At 32.1% G+C, this 22,838-nt stretch overlaps 1 protein-coding gene across 1 annotated transcript; it reads right to left on the bottom strand.

Moving 5' to 3' along the window:
• Positions 1–14,459: 14,459 nt before the first annotated feature.
• Positions 14,460–17,611, bottom strand: LOC109162142 (probable inactive purple acid phosphatase 2). The gene is made up of 2 exons (XM_019310852.1): positions 16,807–17,611; positions 14,460–15,976 (listed from the first exon to the last, which is right to left on the bottom strand). Exons 1-2 carry the CDS (start codon positions 17,503–17,505, stop codon positions 14,669–14,671), a joined length of 2,007 nt encoding a protein of 668 aa, XP_019166397.1. The 5' UTR covers positions 17,506–17,611; the 3' UTR covers positions 14,460–14,668.
• Between the last annotated feature and the right edge of the window lie 5,227 nt (positions 17,612–22,838).

Raw genomic sequence — 22,838 nt, 5'->3', positions numbered from 1 at the left:
GTTCAATCTAGATGTCTCTCACTTTGTTTGATAAAAAAAAAAAAAAAATTAAAAAAAAAAAAACAAAAACAGCCCTAGTTGGTTTTTATTTTTATTTTTATTTTTATTTTTAAACACCCCTAGTTTTAAAAATATCAAAGAAAGAATGGGGATTTGAGATTTTTTTTTTTCTCCAGCCAATTCAAAGAAAAATAGTACACAGTTTTTTGAAACATTGTGATCTATTTAAAATTAGAAGGTTATACCTCTCAATCTCATAATTAATATAACTGCACTTGGTCCATGGGTATTGATGGGGAATATTCCCTAAATACCCCAACTACACACCTGCTCAGCACCTGGCTTAGTCATTATGAGGAACCGGTCTCGACCTTGACCGACATTATTCTAGACCAATCCTACCTTAATGTGAAGACCGAGCGAGTAACTTATCAGCATATACCTTTCACTTTACCTAGAGATAAGAACTGACCCCGCAGACGGAACAGGGACGTCAGGAACCTTTCCACACATGGGAGAATTAGCAACGCCTCCCACCCCACCCCCTTGTGCATGAGTCACACATGTCGACCCCCGACATGTGCTCCCTTCGCACTTCTATAAATAGTGCATTTAATACCTTGAGAAGAGACTTTTGACATTTCCACCTAACCTTACTCAGTTCGGGACGCTCTGACCCACTGTCACTTCTTCCCTATCTCAACTACGTACTTAAACCAACAAGTAGGCTTGTACCATCGTACGGTCTAAATCTGTATACATACACTTAATTATCTACATACTCCCCCAGTGTATTTACGACATCAGGTGTGTTTAAGGCATATTATATCATGCAGTTGCGAGTCTATCCCTTTTTTTTTTGTGAGACTGCCCTCGCTCAAGACGAACATTAACTTACCCTTTTGAACCTAGCACAAGTGACATTGGCAAAAAGGAGCCCCAAAATGTCGGGACCTCTAAGACTGTTGTACCGAATCCTTCACCTGATTAAGACTTGCAAGAAAATCAGCATATTTATTGCCTTCCTTCATCAAAGTGAATGTCACCTCTTCAAAACCTGAGGCGAAATACCTGCAATCAATAATGAGTGTAATGGTAAAATCATTAACCTCGTAGTTTTCACCCATCACCTTAACCACCATTTTCGAGTCAAGGTCAACAATCAATCTCTGGTACCCCATCTCCTTACCAACTCGGCAATGGAACTATCCGTAATACCAATATTAACTACAAATACCACAATCCAACTTCCTTTGAAATCGTGGAACATCCCACCCGCACTGGCTCGGTCCGTCATGCCTTTCTTAGCCACATCTGTATTGAGCTTCACCCACCCTACATTAGGAGGACCACCCAATCCACATGGCCCTGCCTCCATGCCTCGTATTTCTTTTAATTAATTAACAAGGAGCCTTATAGCTTCCTTAGCAAGCACGACCGCCATATCAATCTCCTCCTTTTGTGTTTTTAACTGTCCCATTAAACACCCTACTATTCCGAGCTTTTCATAACCTCATATATAGGGTATAGGAGAACTTAATGCCCCATATCGTCTCGTCATTGATCCATTCATTATTAAAAATGGAACGGTATCAAGGATTCATTTTGTTGCATGGACATTTGTCTATGATATAAGTATTGTATGTTTGAATTTGTTGATTTTTTTTTTTATTAATCAACTTGTCTAGTTTTATTCAATTCGTTTTGTTGAATTATGTTTGAAATTAATCACACAAATTTGATTTACATTTAAAATTAAATATTTATGATGTAGGCCGTAAAGGTCTATGCAATAAAACTATATATATAATTAATATGTATTGTAAGAGTTATTTAATAATTCAATAGTAATTTGAATTCAAATTAGTTTAAATTCAATATCATTATAGAACATATACTACTTTGTAATAGAATTAATAATATTTCAAAAAAAATAAATTAATATCACAACGAACATTGAAAAATCTCTCATTAAAGAATTGCTATAAATAAATAAGTAGTATTATGTACTATGATGATACATTTGTTACCACTCCAAATGTATGGTTACAGGATTGAACCCTGGTGTAGTACATAAACCACAAGCCTTAAGTAGATTAATTTGAATATGAAAAATGTTATTTTCTCATTTAGAATTTTAAAGTGTTTACCTATTTGGAAAACATTTCTTTTTTCAAAACTCATTCAAACAAGTTTTTGGGTCACTCGCATTCAAAAAAAAAGTTTTTGGGTCACTCCCTACCTAATAAAATAAATTTTCCAAAAAGTTTCATATTGTTTCATAATTAACTAGAAAAAAAAAAAAAAAACTAGAAATGTGTTGCAGTTCCAACTTTTTTCAAAAATAAATCTTGAGTCAAAATAGAAAATAAAAAATAAAATGTTTATAAATATACCCTATATTGTTATATATACACATTTCTCTCTCACGTTTCATTTTCTAACATTTTTAAAAATGGTTACTATCTCATTTTTCACATTTCCTGTTTCTCATTTGCATGCTACATAACTCTCAAAAAATTCTCGAGGCTCAAAAAGTTTGCAATTTAATTGTCAATAATTGCAATTTAATTTGATGTACACCCCTCCCCCCACCACACACAAACAAACATATATATATATATATATATATATATATATATATATATATATATATATATATATATATATATATCCAACCTCGATCTTATCTTGGCTACGTCCTTGATGAGTGCAGACGATTAATTGCTACTTTTAATTTTGTTTCAGTTATATTTATTCCTAGATTGCAGAATGCTATGGCTCATGATTTAGCATCAGATGCCTTTAATTATTCTATAGCTATGTACTGGGATGGAATCCCGCCTAACTCTATTTCGATTCATATATAAATGCAACCACATTGGTTTTTAAAAAAATATATATATATATATATATATATATATATATATATATATATATATATATATAAGTAACCTAAGTATCTGTATATGTAACAACCACCATTTCAGCCATTTATGAGCTAGGGTGGCATCTAGCATGGCCCTCTTTCAATAAACATCCATGTCAACAAACGTTTAATTTGTTGAATCCCCTTTTCCTAAAAGAGAGAATTTAGAATACCTAAAACACTGTCTGTTTAGTTTTAAATTCTATGCTTTCTTTATAATTATTTTCATTTTTATAACCTTTGGATAGATCTATACTGTATTTTTATTGGGTATTTGCACTAAGCTTTTATTTTTTAAAAAAAATATTAAATCTTGTGCAGTCTAATGTTCCTTTATTTAATTAGTTTATTGGAAAATTAACTAATTCAAAAAATATCTAATATGAGAAGTTATGACACTTGTTACCAAAGATATGCTTAAGATAATATTTAATATAAATAATATTTTTTAAATACACAAAATAATGATGACACAGCAAATTAAACTTTTTTTAATTCCATTAAATTATGATTAATTAGAGATGGCCCACTGAAATGGAAGTGCAAGCTCTTCTCCCCTAAACATCTATTGGCTATGGATGCTGCTATATGGAGACTGGCTAGCTAGTACTTTAGTGAGTATAATATAATTAGTTATGACTTTAATTATTTAACAATAGGAGTTATTCAGTTTGGTTTCTGAAATTTGACCAGCCAATGGCAATTAATTTTGATTTTATTAATTATAATTTTTTAAATTTTTTATAGAAAAAAAAAAAAAGAATTTTTACTTGTGTATTTCTCAAATTATGTTTGATCTTATTATCACGATTCACGATCCAATGTTAAAGTTGAACTATTGTTAGATTCTATTTAAATGAGTCATCTAATATCCATTATTCATTCCATTTATAAAGTTTAAATTCCAAATCTTATTTAAAGATAATCAACCTCTTTTTATCTTAACCACAATTGTAATTAAGTTAATTATACTTTCAATATTCATTCATATATTAGGCTAGACATATTTTGACAGCTCTAATTTTTTTTTTCAAAAATAAAAATTATTTCAAAAAAAAAAAGAGCTGTCAAAATATGTCTAACCTACTGCCTACCTAGCCACATAATAAGGCATGGGGTGGGCTAGGGATTTAATTAGAAGCTAGCCAAGAGTTGTAAAATTTAAATTTCTATTTGAATTTTAGCATTTAAAGTTTTAAAATTTTGTATTTAGTTTCTTTTTGAATTATCTAGGTTCATTATTGATTTATTAACTTTAAAACTTTATATTTGTATTTAGTTAAATTATCTAGGTTATTTTATTGGCATGCCAACCTTAGTGGGCTAGCATTTTCTAGGTCCGCCTAACCAAATGTTGAGATTGGCGTCATCATACTTTGACAGTACTAATCATGAAAGTTTATAATGGCGTATGTAATATTGTCAATATTGTATTTTGTGCATAGCGAGTTGAATCTATTAGAAGGTTATGTTGTATATAATATTTATTTGTATGGTGGTTAGTCCTCAAAAATTAGTTCATGTAATTTGTTGTAATGCCTTCTTGATGATGGTAATATTCATTGTTTTGAGTGTGGGAAAAAAAAAAGAGTTAGTGGTATAAGTAACATTAATTAACAGTCCTACAACACCATTATGCTATGTAAATGTTGCGTCCATGAATATTGTATTTGTAATTACTGATCAATCAAATTGAAGAATAAACAAAATTACATGAGATGTATATATCATAATCCTAAAAAGGAAATTATTGTTCCAATAATTTAGGTTCTTTATTTCCAAGTGGAAATTAAATTGTATTATTGATTTTATTCCTTCCAAATTAAAGATGAAATGCATATATACAATGTGTAATAAATAGCTATAAAAAAAAAAAAAAAAAAAAAAAAAAAAAAAACAAGTTCAGATGCTCGATCCTACCACATAAAAGTTAAAAGGAGTGGTTCTCCATACTTAAACAACCTTTTTGGTGGGAATATTTTGTTTACATATTCTCCAAAATAAATAAATAAATAAAAAATCAACTTATTAAATGTGCCACCATTGCATAGTCATCAACAACGTGGGAGTTTCATATCCATCCAAACAAAAATAAAGTTCTCCAAAAATCATAGTACATTTTTTTTTTCTTTTAAATGGATACGATATATAAGTAATATTAGGTTATACCACAATCTCTTTTTGCACAAATAATACCTACTTACGTACATACATACAATTATAATATTTTTGAACTAACATATACGAACTAAATATCCTTAATAAATTTTTTTTTTTTTAGAAAATACACCATCCCAGAAAAATGTTCCTGATAAGATTGAACCGAACCTGAATCGGAGGAGAACCTTCCATTTGTCATTGGATCATAAGTTTATTTGCTCTAGGGGGAATTCTAACCAAGTTTGTTGGTAGTTGGCTCTCAGTAGAATTGAAGCAGCTTATTGGCTAGCATTCTTGGTTTGGGTCGATTTGATCTTATGCTAAGGTCACAATGTGAGATTTACCAAGTGCATACACTTAGATAGGATTGTGGACTTCTCTCGTCACCTGAAAAGAAAAAAAAAAAAAAAAAACGTTTATCTGCACTCGTTTTAACCCGTACTTGAGTATAGTAAGAAGAAACATAAGAAATTGGATATGTTATGAAAGTAATAAGGGTGTTTTAACTTGTTTCCAAATTTAATAGTAAATACAAGTGAGGCTGTTAAAACTCCCAAAACTAAAAAAAAATAAAAAGAAGCTAAATAAAGAAGTAGGGTAGTATGTAGTACTAATTAATTAGGTTTGGGTGGGTGGTAATGTAGTGTCTCAAGCAATATAATGTACCAACAAGATAAGAGCCTGCACACAATACAATTAATTTGGGCACCACAAGCTTATCCTTGTGGTCCATTTTGTACTATACGTATTTACAAGTGAAAATTTTTTCCTTTAAAAGGAATACGTTAGGATCGATCAAAACGTTTCTTTTCATTCCATTATTTGCTTGGAAAAACATATTTTAGAGGTTCATTGTTTAATATTGTTTATTACTTTTTTGGTATATATAGGCTTGCCATTAAAAAAAAAAAAAAAATTGAAAAGAAATCATCCAATGGAAGAATGGTTTGGTCTAAAATTCTAGGAGTATATTATTTTGAATTATATAATGGGTACTGATTTGTATGTGCGTTGATTACCTTCTTAATTTAAGGTTGTCTTATATTTTATGGTTATCCGATCAGATCCACCAAGCAAGAGTCTATTGTTTTTTATTGTCTCTAAAATAAGACTCAAATATAAGACTTTAGTTTAATTTACTTTGAAATTCTTAAATCCCTCTATCATGGGTGCCAACTTGATTTGATTAATTTCTTCATTTTGCCTCTCCAAGTTCTTCACCATCTCCTTATGACTAAACTAGCGGGCATTGCCAACTCTCAATTTATTATGTATGTAAAATCATCTCTTATCTTTTTTATTTTTTCATTGCATAAAAAATTAAAACCGAATTTCAATTAATGGTAAGGAAATAATAATTAAAAGCCAATAGAAATCTACTACTTAGAAAAATATCAACTAATAGTAGAGTTTTGGTCCAACCCCATCCTAAATTTAAGGTAAATCTCTTTAAGGTGTTGCATATATATACACATATATAGATCTGAATTTAACCAATGTATTAAAAGTATAGTCTAACGCGCTATTTCACTAATATTATAAATTATACTCCGTAAGATTAAATATATTAACTCTGCAAGCTAAAAAGTACAGAAATATAAACTAAAGAATGCTAAAATTAATATTAAAAAAAAAAAAAAAAAAGCAAGCTAAGCATTCAAGAGAAGAGGAGAGTTTATATATATTGGGAGGTCACAATGCAATGCAAAAATGGTGTTAGGTTTGGTAGGCTGACATGAGACAGTGTGTGGGGGACTGATCGGAATGAAGCTATGAAAAGTGGGATTCAGAATTCAATTTGGGGTGCTAACTTAGGTCCCAAGCAAGCCTTGTCCTTTTCAGCCCTCCTCTTCATTATTATTCTAATACCACTTTATCATGTGTAGTGCATGCACTTTGTGAGCACATACATATATATAGATTATAGAGGATTACAATACAATTATTTATAATTTAAAAACAATTCTAAAGTGTTAATTGGTATCCATGTCGATGTAATGATTTGTTCTCATGTTGTTCAATATCATAAAAGTTTTATATAATTCAAGTGAAAGAAAACATATTTCTCATTTCTCTTTGTATTATTTGTCAACTTTGACTATATATATATATATATATATATATATATATATATATATATATATAATGAACATCAAGCCCTAAATTTGTGTTAAAAAGAATATTGGAGGTTCAATAATTCTTACCCTTAACATTGAGATTTCAGTTTGAATTAGTTTTTTTTTTTGTGTGTGTAAAAATGCACCATTTGATACGGTGTTGAGTCTCAAACTAAATTGACTCAATTAACCTCATCATCGGTTTGGAGCAGGTTCATAAGGTTTAGGATATAGTTAAGCGAATTCAAAATCTGGATTATATATTAAAAAAAAATGTTAGATTTTGGTATTAAGTATAAAGTATAATAAATTGCGAAAAAATAATGGGAAGGTATAAAAAGTGAAGAAGAAGGGGATTTAGATGGATGGAGAGTGACTTTCAAAAAAAAGATGGATGGAGAGTGATTGGCGGATTAAGATTAAAGTTGCGGTTTCGTCCTTAGCATAACCGGTTGGGCCCACTGTTATTCCCCTAATTTTAGCCTCAAAGATTCTTTCTTGTGAATGCAATATACAGTAAATTTTAATGATAAGTTATTTATTTTTTAAATGTTTCCATGTCATTATCAGTATTATTTTTAATCATAATATATAGTACAAACTGAAAATAACATCACGGGGCCGACTTTACGTGTACAAACTCTTTGGGCCTTGGTGACACAGTTGTGTCCTGTGGCTTGTGGATGGGTGCATGCACTGATGCCCCCACAAATACTACTAGAAAAATAACATACTTCCCACATATTATAACGATGTATCAATAAAACGTCACGAATGATCGACAATGGACGGCGTGCTGTCATTTTTTACATCTTAAAAAATACATATAGGTAATTTTATTTTTTTAAAAAAAAAACCCTAGCATCTTAAAATGTCAAGAGAAAAATACAAAAAAAAAAAAAAAAAAAAAAGACTTTCAATAGACTTCCTTTTAGTCATATGAAGTTTCTAATGGTGGAATGCATTTGGAAATTTTAGTTTTCTTTGCTCATTTTTCCTCCATCTTTTAAAAAATAAATAAATAAATAGTAAGGTTGGGGATATGGGTAGCATGACACATACCCCGTGCCGGGTGAATGTGCTAAGTAATAAGAGAAGTCAATGGTGGATAGGCTCGACAAAGAAGGTGTTGGTACCGTTGGTAGAAAAACACAAATTAATAATCAAAAATAAGATTATTATTTTCTGGAAAGAAGGGAAGAAAAAGTTGAAGAAATTTGGCTAGTGTTTGGTGTTGGGTTTTTGCAAGAGTCGAGTGAGCACTCTTTCCTTAAAACCTTATTTGCCACCTCCTAAAGATGCTAGGAGCGTTGTGGCCTAGGCTTCCCAGGATAAAACTTGCTATGATTCAGTGTTTGAGCATTCAAACAAAGAATCCGGCGAGCAAGACGTGGTTATGAACACAGTAGGCCAAGAAAGAGTAGAAGCAGAGAGGTTTTGAAGCTGAAAAAACGAACTTTCGTGTTCTATGTTTCTGTGTGTAAAACTCTACTGCCTCTACCCTCTCTTATATAGGATTGAAGGAGCCAATAGCCTTTATTATGGCAATTAAAAATGACATTAAAGCTGCCTTCCAACAGCAGGCCACTACCTGGGAATTGAATTCATAGACAATTAATTCCGTAACAGATGAATTCAATCCCCTCAACTGGGTTCCTGACCGTTAGCGTCCAGTTTCGGCTCTTGCACCTTTCGTGGACTCTGTTGCACGAGAGTTGGAATTTGATTTGCACCCCCCCCCCCCCCCCCCGCGCGAGAGAGCCTCTATGCTATACAATTCTACAAGCTTCAAAAGAGCTCTTGTATATAAGGGGGGAAAATCTTCATTCCAAAGCAATGTGGGACAAAAGCTCACTTTTTCCCTTCATTTTCCAACTCAAATGGGTCTACTTTGAGAATCAATATCTCATTCACCCATTATCTGTTTTGAGCGTACAATATATCGATCTCTTCGTCTCACTACGAAGAATCCGAATCCACTTTAACCCGACCCAAATAGGAAGTGGACCACACTGATAATTGTACCACAAAATAGCCACTTAACATGCCATTTTAAGCTATTTTTTCCAACAGAAGGCTCGTTGAATAAGGTGCCTCAAACATATTTAAGGACCTAATCATGGCCCAAGATATAGTATAATTGACATAGTATAAAAGGTCGCACTAAGTATCTAAACATCTCCAAGCAGGAAAAGGACAAGCAAGCAATGAGAAAGAGGTAGCAAGACTTGGGTTGTGTCTAAGGATGGCAATGGGACGAATTGGGGATAGGGAGTATACCCACATGACCATGCCCTGCTCTCCGTCCCTATCCTTGTTGGGGAATAGATATTTTTTTACCTCCCTGTTCCTATGAAAAATTTTTGAGAACAAGGAATTCTAACCCCTGATCAATCCTATAGTCAAACTAGTAGTTTAGTGCAATTTTTAGTAAGTAAAAACAATAAATATTAAATTCTTAATTTAAACTACCAAATGCAAACACTAGTCAAGTATTAAGTCTTTTTTTTTTTTTTTTTTTTAAACCAAGTATTAAGTTTTTAATTCTTCATAATTTCTTCAATATAATATGTGTGTGTGTACTAGGGACGGTAAGGGGCGAGAAAGGGTATCTTTGTTCCGGTCCCCATTCGAACACGGATTACGTAGGGTCGAAGAGAAATTATCATCCCTAATTGTGTTCACTATCCCTAACAATTCACCCTCAGAGAAAGTGGAGTATAAAAGGAGAAATAGAGGTTACGAATCACTTTAATGGTTGAATAAATGGTGCCAAGTCCTGGTGGATAAGAGTGTTGGCAACGGATATTATTCTTTTTCTTATGGCCTCCATTATTTCTAGCAAGAAGCATAGTTGTTTTAATGATAGCTTAAAGCTGGTGTCGTTAAATAAAATTTACTCTTCTTTATAATCTTGAGTAATTAACATTCCATTTTCTTGGTTTGGACCTAGCAACAATTTTTTATGGTACCAACCATGCATAGCATTAAATTTTTAAAATTAAAAAAAGATTTTCATTATTCAATGTATTTTAAGTTTGAAGAATTTTAAAGTCATTAAATTTTCTTCGTTATGAATTCAAAAAACTCATATAAGAACTCTTTTATGAGTTCCTCAAATTCAAAGTAGTCATGATTGTCCCAAAAAAAATGTATGAATAAACTCAAATTAAATTAGAATTGCTTTAAATGAAGATCAAATCTTTAGTCATCAATCACCTCAAACATGCTAAAGCGCAAATTAACTCAACTAGTATATATCATTGAATAGTTAGTTAATATTAATGCAGATCAGAAAAATTGTAATATATAATTATACGGTATTGACATCATGAAGAGTCTCAATAATTTAAATCTATTTTTAAAATTAGGGAAAAAAAGAAAGAAGGGAAGAAAGTTGCTGTGGACATTAATTATGAATTATGATCCATATACAGTATACACATTACCATATAAAGTTGGCATTAAAATGAGTGAGTTTGATTAAGACATGAATGATAATAATTAGAGTGGATAGATGATTAGATGAAGAATGAATCGAATGGATGATATAGTTCAGCCGACAACAAAAATTAGATGAGGTTTCCAGATTAAGGAAAGGTAGGAGAATGGAATAATGTTGAAGCATTGAATCTTGATAGTAAGAAGTAATAATCAAGAATTAATTAAGCACCAATTATATAATTATCTCATCTTTAATTTCAACCTAATCTTAGCTTGTAGTGAGTAATATTTCATGATTTTAGTATGTGGTGCTAATGTCATGATTCCTTGCACTACCATCTCTTGCACCCCCTAAGAGGAGAATCTTGAAAATGACACCATCACCAACACATTTCATAATACCCCTATCCCTACCCACCCACCACCCTCACAAAATTTTATTAATAAAATAAATCATTACCGATCACTAGCATATACATAAAACTTTTTCGATACAAAAAGTAAAGTTTAACACATTAAGAAAACAATTACAAAAATCATGGTTATATATACTACGTTATCACAATTTGCTGTCAAGAATGGAGGAATGTCTAGTGTAGCATATATAAACATTTTAGATAAGCCTACAAGGAATTACTTAAATTGGGTCTTTTCAATTTTTTTTTTTTTTTTTTTTTTTTTTACTTAAATTGGGTCCTTTTAATTTGTTTAATTTATGCTAATCACACTTAGTTCCCCTCTTATTTTAAAAGTTATAGTTAACATCCTAAGTAATTGTGTTGGATTACATTTTAGTTCATAATTAATTTCAACTTTATTAATTTATTCTCATATATAATACCCCTTATTACCTCGTTCCTATATCTCATTATGGCAAAACAAAGAAAAATATATTTTAACATTGACATTAGGTCTAATTATAAAGAACTAAGAAGAGTGTGACACGAAAACTGTACTTAATAATATTTTAATATTATAAAAAAATATATCCAAAAAAATGATTTAAAATTAATTGCTAATTAAAGCTCCATTATTACAAAGTTTATAACGGTTTCACTTTTAAAAAATATCAAAAGTTGATATCCATAATAGCATTGTACGTCTTTATTTTAAAACATTATATAGAAAAATATATTGACTTTATTCTAAGATTAACAATTATTGGATACTAAATTAATTAGCGGTTAACAAATTATATTAACAATTTTGACTGATAGATTGTGGTAGATAGTTGTAAAGATGTAAGAAGACCTATAAAGATATATTATATTTTATTATTTTATAATAATACATTAATTATTAATTATTTAATAATTAAATTTAATAAACAATACGTTAATAAATTATTTTTATGTATATGTTTAAACAAATAAATTAGCAATTTTAATGTTCATTTATTTGATTATTTTATAAACTAAATTTATTATCAATATTAATAAATTTATTAATATAATATAACTTTAAAATTTTAAAAATTAAAAAAAAAATGAATGATTTGGGCGTTTCACATCTCCCAAATTTGTTCAGAACGATAGAGCATGAGGCTCCCTTATAAAAGCCAGGGAGCTTCATGCACTGATGCACCTAATTTAAATTTGTGCCCAACCGGCATTCTAACATCTTTATTCCATATTGAAAATAAATAATAAAAAATAATCCTCTTTGTGATTTGAGATGAGCAGTAATTTTTAAAAAAAGTATGTTTAGGGGGGTTTCCAATTTTATTTATTTTTTAAGAATTTTTACAAAACAATAACATGAAACCTTATTAAAAGTGGTCAAAATGTTGATTATCAAACTTTAATATTAGCTTTTTGACTAAGTCAAAAATCACTAAAGTGGTACAATTCTCAAAATTCTTGTCAAAGCATTGCTACCAAACAAGCCCAATTGTCTCAAATACTGCTTTCAATTGTCTAAATAAATAATGATTGAAAATTTAAAGAGTTAATAATCAAAATGTCTCTCGACTATGCCGTAATTATTAATTTAGTTATTAATTATTATTTTTACCCAATTAAATCTTTAACTATGTAATCTTTGCCCAATTTAGTCCTTCGTTAACTTGTCTGTTAGTTGATGGCTAAAATTAGGGGCAAAAATGTAATTTCATAAGCTTTCTCCTTCATCTCTCATCTAACTATGCAAAATAAAGACACAGAGCGGAGGTGTTGAAGATCTTGAACTTCTCCTTCAACACCGGCTTGTGCTGGGACTCAAAACAAGGCCTTCGAGATTGCAAGGTGGAGGAGGAGGAACGGCGGCGGTGAAATAGAACCTTATTTACTAGTAACCAATAACTTACCTCTTTCTAGATTAAGAGGAGGTGATGTCCTGCCTCCTTCCATATTAGAAGCAGGCGACATCTTGCCTCCTTCCAAATCGGAAAGAGGTTAAACGAATCGGAAGGAGGCGACGACAGTCAACTTCTTCATAAGGTCACGATAGCGATGACATGTTATATTCATTTGGAAGATAACATGCTAATAGGGTGGATTGTTACGCGCAATTGAAGATTCAATTAAAGCTTTTTATAGATTGAGAGGCTAATTGCACAATTAAGGTATATTTTAAAAACTTGTTTGACCTTTATTCCACATTATTATAACATTTAAACGTTAATCGTATAACATTTTAACTTGTTCAATCTCATGACCTCGCATATGAGAAAGTCACTACATGTCATCTGAGCATAGGGTGCTTACACATTTTTTGTTTAATAATATTTAAAAGTACATTGTTATAATGATAGTATGATACGAATCAGATTATCATACAAAGCGCACGATCAACGATTACACTTTCTATGCGTGTCTGGTGGGAACTAAAATATTAAGGGTCGTTATATTATGCACCGCGGTGCATAATCGATTATACACCGCGCGCCAGACACTACAGTGTGTTTAAACCGACACTGTCAAAACGACGTCGTTTTATTTAAGTATTGAAACGGCCCGTCGTTAGAGTTAACGGAGTCCGCTTGTTTGGTGTATTAAACACCAACTGACACTACAGTATATCTAAACCGACACTGCAGTTATATCAAAATGATACTGTAGTTATAGTGAAATGAAACTGCAATGTATATAAAATGAAACTGAATAACATTTCACATATTTGAGGGTATATGTACAATGAAGCTGTAATTATATCAAAATGATCATGTAGTTGTGTTTAATGAAAATATAGTGTATATAAAATAAAATTAAATAACATTTTCACATATTTGAGTCTATAAATATCGAATGAAACTATAGTTATATCGAAATGAAACTGTAGTTGTGTTGAACTGAAACTGCAGTGTATACAAAATGACACTGAATAACAGAGTTACTTTTTGCAAAAGGGTACGAAACGGCGAAAACAAACACTGTTTATTTTCATTAAAAAAAAAAGGACGTGCGGTGCATAATATAATTTGCCAAATATTAATGGGCCAAATAAAAGGTGATTAGGAACACAAAAGTTAGATTGTCTGTCTTACACTGGAAAAAGGGCACTCAAACATCCACAGATCCAATGTACCATATGCCAATTGCCAAACCAAAAGGTCTTTACCTTCACATCTCTCTTACACATCCCTAAGAAAAAGTATTCATCCAACTTATGATATCTTATTACAATTTTTTTTTGTTAAGACGGAAATTCACAACTACGGAGTATTACTCAAAAGTGTATATTGAGTAAATATTATCTTATAACTTTAGTCAGTAAAGGATCACAATGAGATAAACTATTCTAAATTGTCCATAATTGACCAGAGGCTAAATGTCGCTTTCACTGAGAGTCAAACTTAGAACATCGTGTTGTATATTTAATTACTTTGCACCAAGAATCTATAGTATAAGAAAGTAATGGTTTGGTACACATGATGAGCTTCAGCTTTCACCTCAACTGCTACAAGAAAATTACAATGTGATGTGTATATTTACAACTCTACATAGCAATATAGTACTGCGCTGAGTGAACACAATTGCCAGATTTGTCCCATGCCAGAACAGAATCCAAAACTCATAAATCACAAATCCTCATTCTTTATAGGAGTCCAATTATTACCCAGTGTGGCATCTTTCCTAGCATGCGATTTGTACCCGATAACATAACCAATCACAATTCCAAGCACTAGTAAACCGGCATCTTTTGCAAGCCATGTTAATGTCGGATCAGTCTGTTTTCTCGCCTCAGGCTCAGGCTCGGGCTCACCTCTTGCCTTAAGCTCCTCTTGTTCTTTGACTTTGTTATTTTCTCCGCCACCCTCACCATTAAGAACTTGACCTGAAGCCAGGATTTCTACTACATCATGCACCTCACCGTCGTGATTTCCAATATAAGAAAATACTAGTTTCTCCTTTGTTGCAACGAGTTTTGTGTAACCGAATTCACCCCCACGGTACAGGGACCGAGCGGGCTGTGGGAAAATGGGGAGGTCGGGGTGGGTTGGTCTAGGTTCCCAGATGGGCTGCCATTCCTGTCCTGCCATCCCAATCACGACGTGTACAGGGAAAGCCTGCCCCCCATTCAACCCTAGGCTTCCACAAGCGAAGTTGTTCATCGGGCAGAACCTCTCGTACCTGTGTACATGACCCCACAATGCAAGAGTTACATTGTTATTGACAAGAAGAGGTTCTAGGTGCTCAACCATTTTCTGCCTAGTAGGGGCATCTCTAACTTCGTTACTCGTAGTATACATCGGTCTATGTCCTTGAAAGACCACATACGGGGTCTTTTTCCTGTCAACTGATTCCAAGTCATTCTTCAAGAAGTTATATTGGCTGCTACCTTTAAGGAAATTGGTTTCTGTTGACATATACACAAAATGCACTAGTCCAAAATCAAACGAGTAGTAAAGATTCCGGGTAGGCGGGGCAAGCATTCCAGTCGGTTCAGATGAATTTCCCGGCATATGGAACCTAAGACCATAGGGCACGCCACATTCACCTCCCCCGTCTTTTCCAAAGCTCGACCAGTCAGGTTTCCAAGGTTGCAACAGCCAATCATACTCATGGTTACCGATGCAAACATGGTAAGGGACTCGGGATGCAACAGGCTCTATCTGGGTGAAAAAGTTGTCCCACAACCAAGAATAGCCCCTAGCATAGCTGATATCTCCAATATGGGAAATAAGAGCAGGTTTATCCCCGAGAGCTTCAATGTCACGGCTAATCCATTTAATTGTTGATAAACTTTCATTCTGGGTACGCACAAAGGTCGTGTAAGGAGTCGCAGTCCCCATGTCTCCAAATAAGAAAGCTACCGTCTCATTTGACTCCCCATCTGGAGTCACAAAAGAGTAAGTTGGGCTCCAACCTCCTCCATCACTGCCAACCTGTATGGTTATACATCAAAAGATAATGATACTTTCTTATCTTGGTAAAATAAAAAATTACTCCAATAACAAATGAAAACGGGTACCCCCAACACTCCCCAAGAATGGAATAGAAAACAAAACGGAAAGAAGAATTCCGGGATAAAAGGGATCACAGAATATTGACTGAATCTATCTATCAATACTTTACAGAACAAATTACTCAAAAGTATGAAGTATCCCATACGTTTGCAACGCTATAGCTCCATCTTCTGTTTCACATTACTACAACTTAAAGACTAACAAAACTAACTTAATTATGCAAACAGACATTACTTGGACCTCTTGGAACCAAGTTGCATCTTTTTCATGTAATTCCTAATTCAAGGCAAAGGGGCATTGAAAACATTTGATGCTGGACTGCAATTGATGCAAATGCATTTTACAATGTAACAACTAAAACCGTAAAAAAAAATCCACTTTTAAGTCTACCAATCAGTCCAAACTCTAACTAGCTAAATACTCATTTTGGTTATGCCACATTTTATGCACATCACCCACATTAATCTGCAGCTATCTGGCATTTATATGACATTAGGAATTACTACTGTCATATAAATGCAAAATAGTAATGGAAGAAAATTAGAAGTGTTTATCTAAAGAACATAACAAAGCTATCTGATGGATTAGATGATGAACTAACCCCAGGCTGAGGCTAAAGATGGAGTCTTTGAGGTCTAATCAATAAACCCATTCATTAAAAACAATCAAAACTAACCATTATAATTATTAATTAAACAGAAAGAATTATGTTTTGTGAAATGTATACAAAGAATCATCCAAATAATTACCTTATAATAATATCTCTTCCCTTTGGTCAAATTGGTCATCACACCATCATGTATATACCCAGGATCTCTCCACCCAACACTGTGATTAGCCGGAGTATCACACATATGCTCTTTCTCGTACCTCCCTACCTCGGTACCCACCACATGATCCAGATTCCCCCGGGTCAACCCGTATCTCACAGAATTCTCCTTCCCATCAGGCGTCACGAACATGACACGCATCTCACCCTCCCGGCCCGTGACCGCGAGATGGACCTGTTCGGGGCCCCGCCCGGGCTCGAACCCGATCTCCTCGGACCGCGCCAGCAGGTGCTTGGTCCCGGGCAGCGGGTTCTGGTCGTGGTCTTGGTGCTTCAGGTTGATCTCGGAGTCGGTCCATCGGAAGATCCGGAACTGGAACTTGGCCCGGAGGTTGATAAGCGGGAATGAAATGGAGCCTGATCCGGATTCCCATTCAGGCGAAGAAGAAAGGAAGAAGTAGCCGATGAAGTATCTGTTTGACGACTCGGGCGGCGAGTAGATCCCAACCCAGTCAAGTTTCGACGGTGAATCAATGGCGGACCATCGGATCGTAATTGAGTCGCCGGATTTTGGTACAGTCTTTGGGGTGACGGAGATAGAAACCTCTCCAAAAGATGTGGAGGCGAAGAAGGAGAAAAGATTTACAAATAAAAGAGAGAAGAAGATTAGAGGGGTCATATTATCATAACTTTTCTTGAATTGGGTAATTAGAAATGTAGGGAGCTCTGATCCAGTATAGATGTGGTGGTGAATGGTGATACAGCCAGAGCCATACAGAATTATATTCTTCATGAAATGAAATAGACTCGTCCACCGACGACTATATAGTATATATGTCTATAAGCCAAGAATCAGACATTTTTTTCTGAAAAGTAAAGAGAATCAGACATTGATTGATTTGATTAATTAATTCCTGGTAGAATTGAAAATAAAAGTAATCTAAATTTTACGTTTGCAATTACAAAAGGAGGTAATTATCGAAATGGACCCTTATCAATTTCATCCTTGACTATTTTTTTTTTGACTAATTAAGTTTTTTAACTTTAAAAATCATAATTAATTTGGTTTTTCGTTTGTTTGACGGTTAATCAACCGTTAATTTAGGACCAAATTGGTAATTCGCTATAGTCAAGGGACCATTTTGGTAATTAACTTTAAGGGTCGGCGATTCGGTTCAGTTTTCTCGAACCGTACCGTACCAAACTAGTTAGATTCGGTAATATATCGAAAATTGAATGGTAATAGATGTTGGAAAAAATAGCTTAAAATGGCATAAAATGACATATTAAGTGGCTATTTTGTGGTACAATTATCAGTGGGGTCCACTTCTGATTTGGGTCGGGTCAAAGTGGATTCGGGTTCTTCGTGGTAAGACGAAGAGATTGATATATTGTACGCTCAAAACGGATAATAGGTGAATGAGATATTGATTCTCAAAGTAGACCCATTTGAGTTGGAAAATGAAGGGAAAAAGTGAGCTTTTATCCCACATTGATTTGGGAAGAGGATTTGCCCCATTATTTATACATGAACTCTTTTTAAGCTTATTGAATTGTATAGTATAGGTGCTTTCTCTCGCGTGCAGGGGTGCAAATCAAATTCCAGAATGAGACTGAAAATTGACAGTCCTTTATGGACTAAGTTATACCAAATTTCGGTGTCATCTTCCAATGTAGCCACGAAATGAAACTATAATTTAATGATGTTTCATGTGCCAGGCCGAAAGTTGGTGAAATGGTTTCATGCCACCTTGGCCGAAAGAAGTTGGTGAAATGGCTTCACCTCACCACGAAATGAATAACAGTATTAATGAAATGGTTTCACCACCACGAAGTGAGACCATATTAATATTGTATAATGTTTCGTGTAGCACCCTGGCCGAATGTAGTGATTTCGGCCTAATGGCCGAAACTACTACTTAGGTTGAAAGTTCGGCCTGAAACTTTTGTTTGTGACTGTTGGGATTTAATTCAGTTGTTATGGGATTAATTCTTTGAATTAATTTAAATTTTAATTTTTGAATTAACACTCATGTTAATGGTTGCCGTTACAGGAGTTGTAGGAGTGCCCCTAAATGCCATAATAAAGGCTATTCACTCCTCAATCCCTATATAAGAATGAGTTGAGTAGTAGCATTTTTTTAACAACACAAGGAAAAATAATTTTTCAGCCTCAAAATACTTTTGCTTCTACTCCATTCTTGAAGCTGTGTTTTGCCCGTGCTCTTGTTCGTCGGGTTTGTTCGTTTGGGTGCTCAAACGTCGAACCGTTGTACGTTTTATCCTGGGAGATCTAGGCCACAACGCTCCTAGCACTTTTGGGAGGTGGCAAATAAGGTTTTAAGGAAAGAAATGCACCTTGCCTAACTCGTACAATTCTTTCTTCTTCTTTCTTGTTTTGGATTATGCTTTTAAGCAAAAATCCGTTCTTTCTTGTTAATTTGGAATTATAATCTAAGGATTATATTTTCTTTTTGGTTGATATATATTGGTATATCTTTTTCGTAGATATACATTTATATATAGCCGTTGGGTCCGTCTTATATATATTTGTGTGTATATATATATATTTCGGATACATATATCCAATAATATTTTATATATATTTCGTGTGTATATATATAAATATTATTTTATGGATATTAAATCGATTGTGGTTCATTATCACCAACAATAGATTCTTGTATACCAAATTGTTCGGTAAAAACTCGAATCGAATTGAATTGTTCGGTAAAAATCGAACCGAATCGAATACCGTTTGAACTTTGGATTGCTATTTTGTGATATATTAGACTTTGAATATGGACTATGTAAACACCATAACACATCATATAGAACTATTATTATTATTATTATTATTATTATTATTATTATTATTATATTGTTTTTAAAAAAATCAAACGGTATTCAGTTCAGTTCAATTTTTTACTGAACAATTCGGATCAGTTCAGATCAGTTTTTTATCGAATTGTTCGGTATACAAGAATCCAATACCGTTCGATTGTTCGATATATTACCAAACCAAACTAGTTTGGTTCGGTACGATTCGATTCGAGAAAACTAAATCGAATTGCTCATCCTTAAAGTTAATTACCAAAATGGTCCCTTGACTATAGCGAAATTACCAATTTGGTCCCAAGTTAACGGTTGACTAACGGTCAAACTAACGGATGACCAAATTGGTTAAAATATTTAAAATTGAGGGACTTAATTGGTTAAAAAAAAATAGTCAATGACCAAATTGGTAATTCCGCTACAGTCAAGGGACCATTTTGGTAATTAACTCTTACAAAAACAACTGATTAGTGACTTTTTTTTTTGGCCAATTGCAAGCAAAAAAATCAAATATGTATTTTCTTGATATAAGGATAATGTTATATTTTGGGGGTGTATTAACTTTTGTAGACTTTTAAAACTTTTAAAATAATGGATTTTCATAGAATTGTTCATAACTTTTTAAAACTTTATAAGACTCAAGTCTATATAAAAAACATTCATAAATTTTTATCAACTTTTTATTTTAAAAAATCTGCAAAAGTTATTGAAATTCTAAATTTTATACATCCTTACAAATTTTCAATTATTTCGATTCTTATCATTTATATTTTTCTTACAAAACATGTTATAATATATCATAAAATTTTTGTTATTATATAGTTCTTCGCCCACATCAATATTCTCAATATTATTATTTTTATCCATAGTATGATGAGATTTATATGCTTATTACTTTTATATTATTAATAAGAATCAATAAAAAAAACTATTTCTTTAGAAATTCATAACAATATTGAACATTAAAATTTATAGTAAAAGAATTGATCAAATAAAATATTTAAAAAATATAATTACAAGTTGCATAGAATAAAAAAAATAATTAATATATATATATATATATATATATATATATATATAAATTATACTTGATATATTGTTAGGAATCAAGCAAAGAACTATTATTTGCGATAATAGCAATTTGAGACTGTAAACAACAACAACAAGGTGTCACCGTTTGCAGTCTCAAATTGTTGTTGCGAACAATAGTTTTCTATTAGTAGTAACGTGTTATTAATATATATATATATATATATATATATATATATATATATATATATATATATATATATATATATATATATATATATATATATATATATATATATATATATATATATATATATAAAGAATAAAATAAAAAAATAAACAAATAATAATAAAGTAAAAATAATATTATTTTAAATTTTTAGAGGAATATTGTAAAGTTTAGGAGAGAGGAAAAATTGGTAGAGTTTAGGTATGAAGAAAATATAGGATAATGAAGAAAAAAATAATTTTTTAAAAACTTAGATAGGTTTATAAAGTTTAAATATGGAGAAAAAAAATAGTGTTTAAATAGAGAGAAAACATTCAGAGTTGGTATAACTAAAATTTTGAAATCTTGGGATTGATGGTTGTATTTCAACTATTTATAGTTGAGAAGAAAAAGTCTACAAAAGTCCTAAAATTAAAAATTATGCAAAAGTTCAAAACTTTTTGAATACCACATGACTTTTAAAGACTCGTTAAAAGTCTTAATCGAATACCACCCGACTTTTAAAGACTCTTTAAAAATTTTGATTGAATAACACATGACTTTTAAAGACTCCCTAAAAGTTTAAATTGAATACCGCAAAACTTTTAAAGTTCATAAAAATTTTTAAAACTCTATGAAAGTCATGATTGAATACACCCCCCCCACCCCCCGCCCTCCACCCTCCACCCTCCACCCTCCACCCTCCACCCTCCAAATAGAATTTTTTAGATTTTTTAGATTATAACGAGCCGTTTGGTTGGAGGGAGAAAATTACGTGGGAAAGGAATTTCAATTCCGTGGGATATGAATTACTGAGAATAAAGCTAAGTGAGAATTTAAATTCAGTGTTTGATTTACATGAATAAAATTATTGGGAATTTCAATTTCAATGTTTGATATACATAACAATTGAAATGAAATAAATAGTATAAAGTCCAAAATGTCCATTGTTGTTGTCATGCATCAATTTTATGTTTAAAAAGTGATGTGTAATTTTGTTTCATCATTATCTTTTTTCTTTCTAAAATTCATGGAATTAAAATTTCAAGGGGGGCATGAGATTTTATTTTCAGGAAAATGAAGGAATTGCGATTCCTTCCAACCAAACTAAGGAATTTAGTGGCGCTTGAAATTAGATGGGAATTAAGTGGAAATTAATTGGGAATGAAATTTAAATTCACTCCAACCAAACGTCCTGAATAGATAGTCTAGTTATTTAAAAAAAAAAAAAAAAAAAAAAAAAAAAGAAGCTAATTTTCTTGCTACGGCTTCATGAATTTTCATTTTGAAAAAATGTTTAATGATTTTGTTGTCTCGTGTAGACTTGTGTTTATGTGAAGTTGTATTACCTCAAGGGAATGTAAACAAGTTGTATGATTGGTAATTAGATTGTAAGCAAGTTATACTACTCAAGAATTACTCGGATTGTTTTTTTTGAATGCTACTAGCTCTATTACATTGTAGTATCTGTTCATATACTTTCTCAACCTACTGAAACACAAAGAGCTAATAACGCCTCCACTGAGGCTCGAACTCACAACCTTCCACATGGAAGTCCAACCCAGATACCATGGAATTACTCGGATTTGATTCAATGAATGTTTGAAATCAATTTAATTATCACTCAATATTCGACCTCAAACTTTAAATAGTTTGAATAACAAATCAAGCTAATTTTTCCACATATATGTATGTGTAGTTATATATATAGACCTGACAATTGTTGAAGTGTTTTTAATGATTCAAATAGAGAACCTTAATTAAGTCTTTAATATAAGACAATAAAATTATAGGTCAAGATATAAAAATTCAACTCCAATATATTTTAAGTGTGTTGCATAACATTAAAGTGCTTGTAAAGAATCCGGCTATATTTAAATTTACGTCAAATTATTTAATTTTAGGTCATATTATTTAAATATCTGGATTAAATTGAGAGA

Source organism: Ipomoea nil, unplaced genomic scaffold, assembly GCF_001879475.1.
Source record: "Ipomoea nil cultivar Tokyo-kokei standard unplaced genomic scaffold, Asagao_1.1 scaffold2926, whole genome shotgun sequence".
Taxonomy (NCBI): domain Eukaryota; kingdom Viridiplantae; phylum Streptophyta; class Magnoliopsida; order Solanales; family Convolvulaceae; genus Ipomoea; species Ipomoea nil.
The sequence above is the reverse complement of the archived record's forward strand: the minus strand, read 5'-3'. Positions and strand labels throughout refer to the sequence as shown.

Excerpts from the sequence above, each read along its gene's own strand:
- LOC109162142 (XM_019310852.1), bottom strand. The coding sequence starts at position 17,505 with ATGACCCCTCTAATCTTCTTCTCTCTTTTATTTGTAAATCTTTTCTCC. Across the intron at positions 15,977-16,806 it reads GGAAGAGATATTATTATAAG|GTTGGCAGTGATGGAGGAGG; the intron begins GTAATTATTTGG and ends ATAACCATACAG.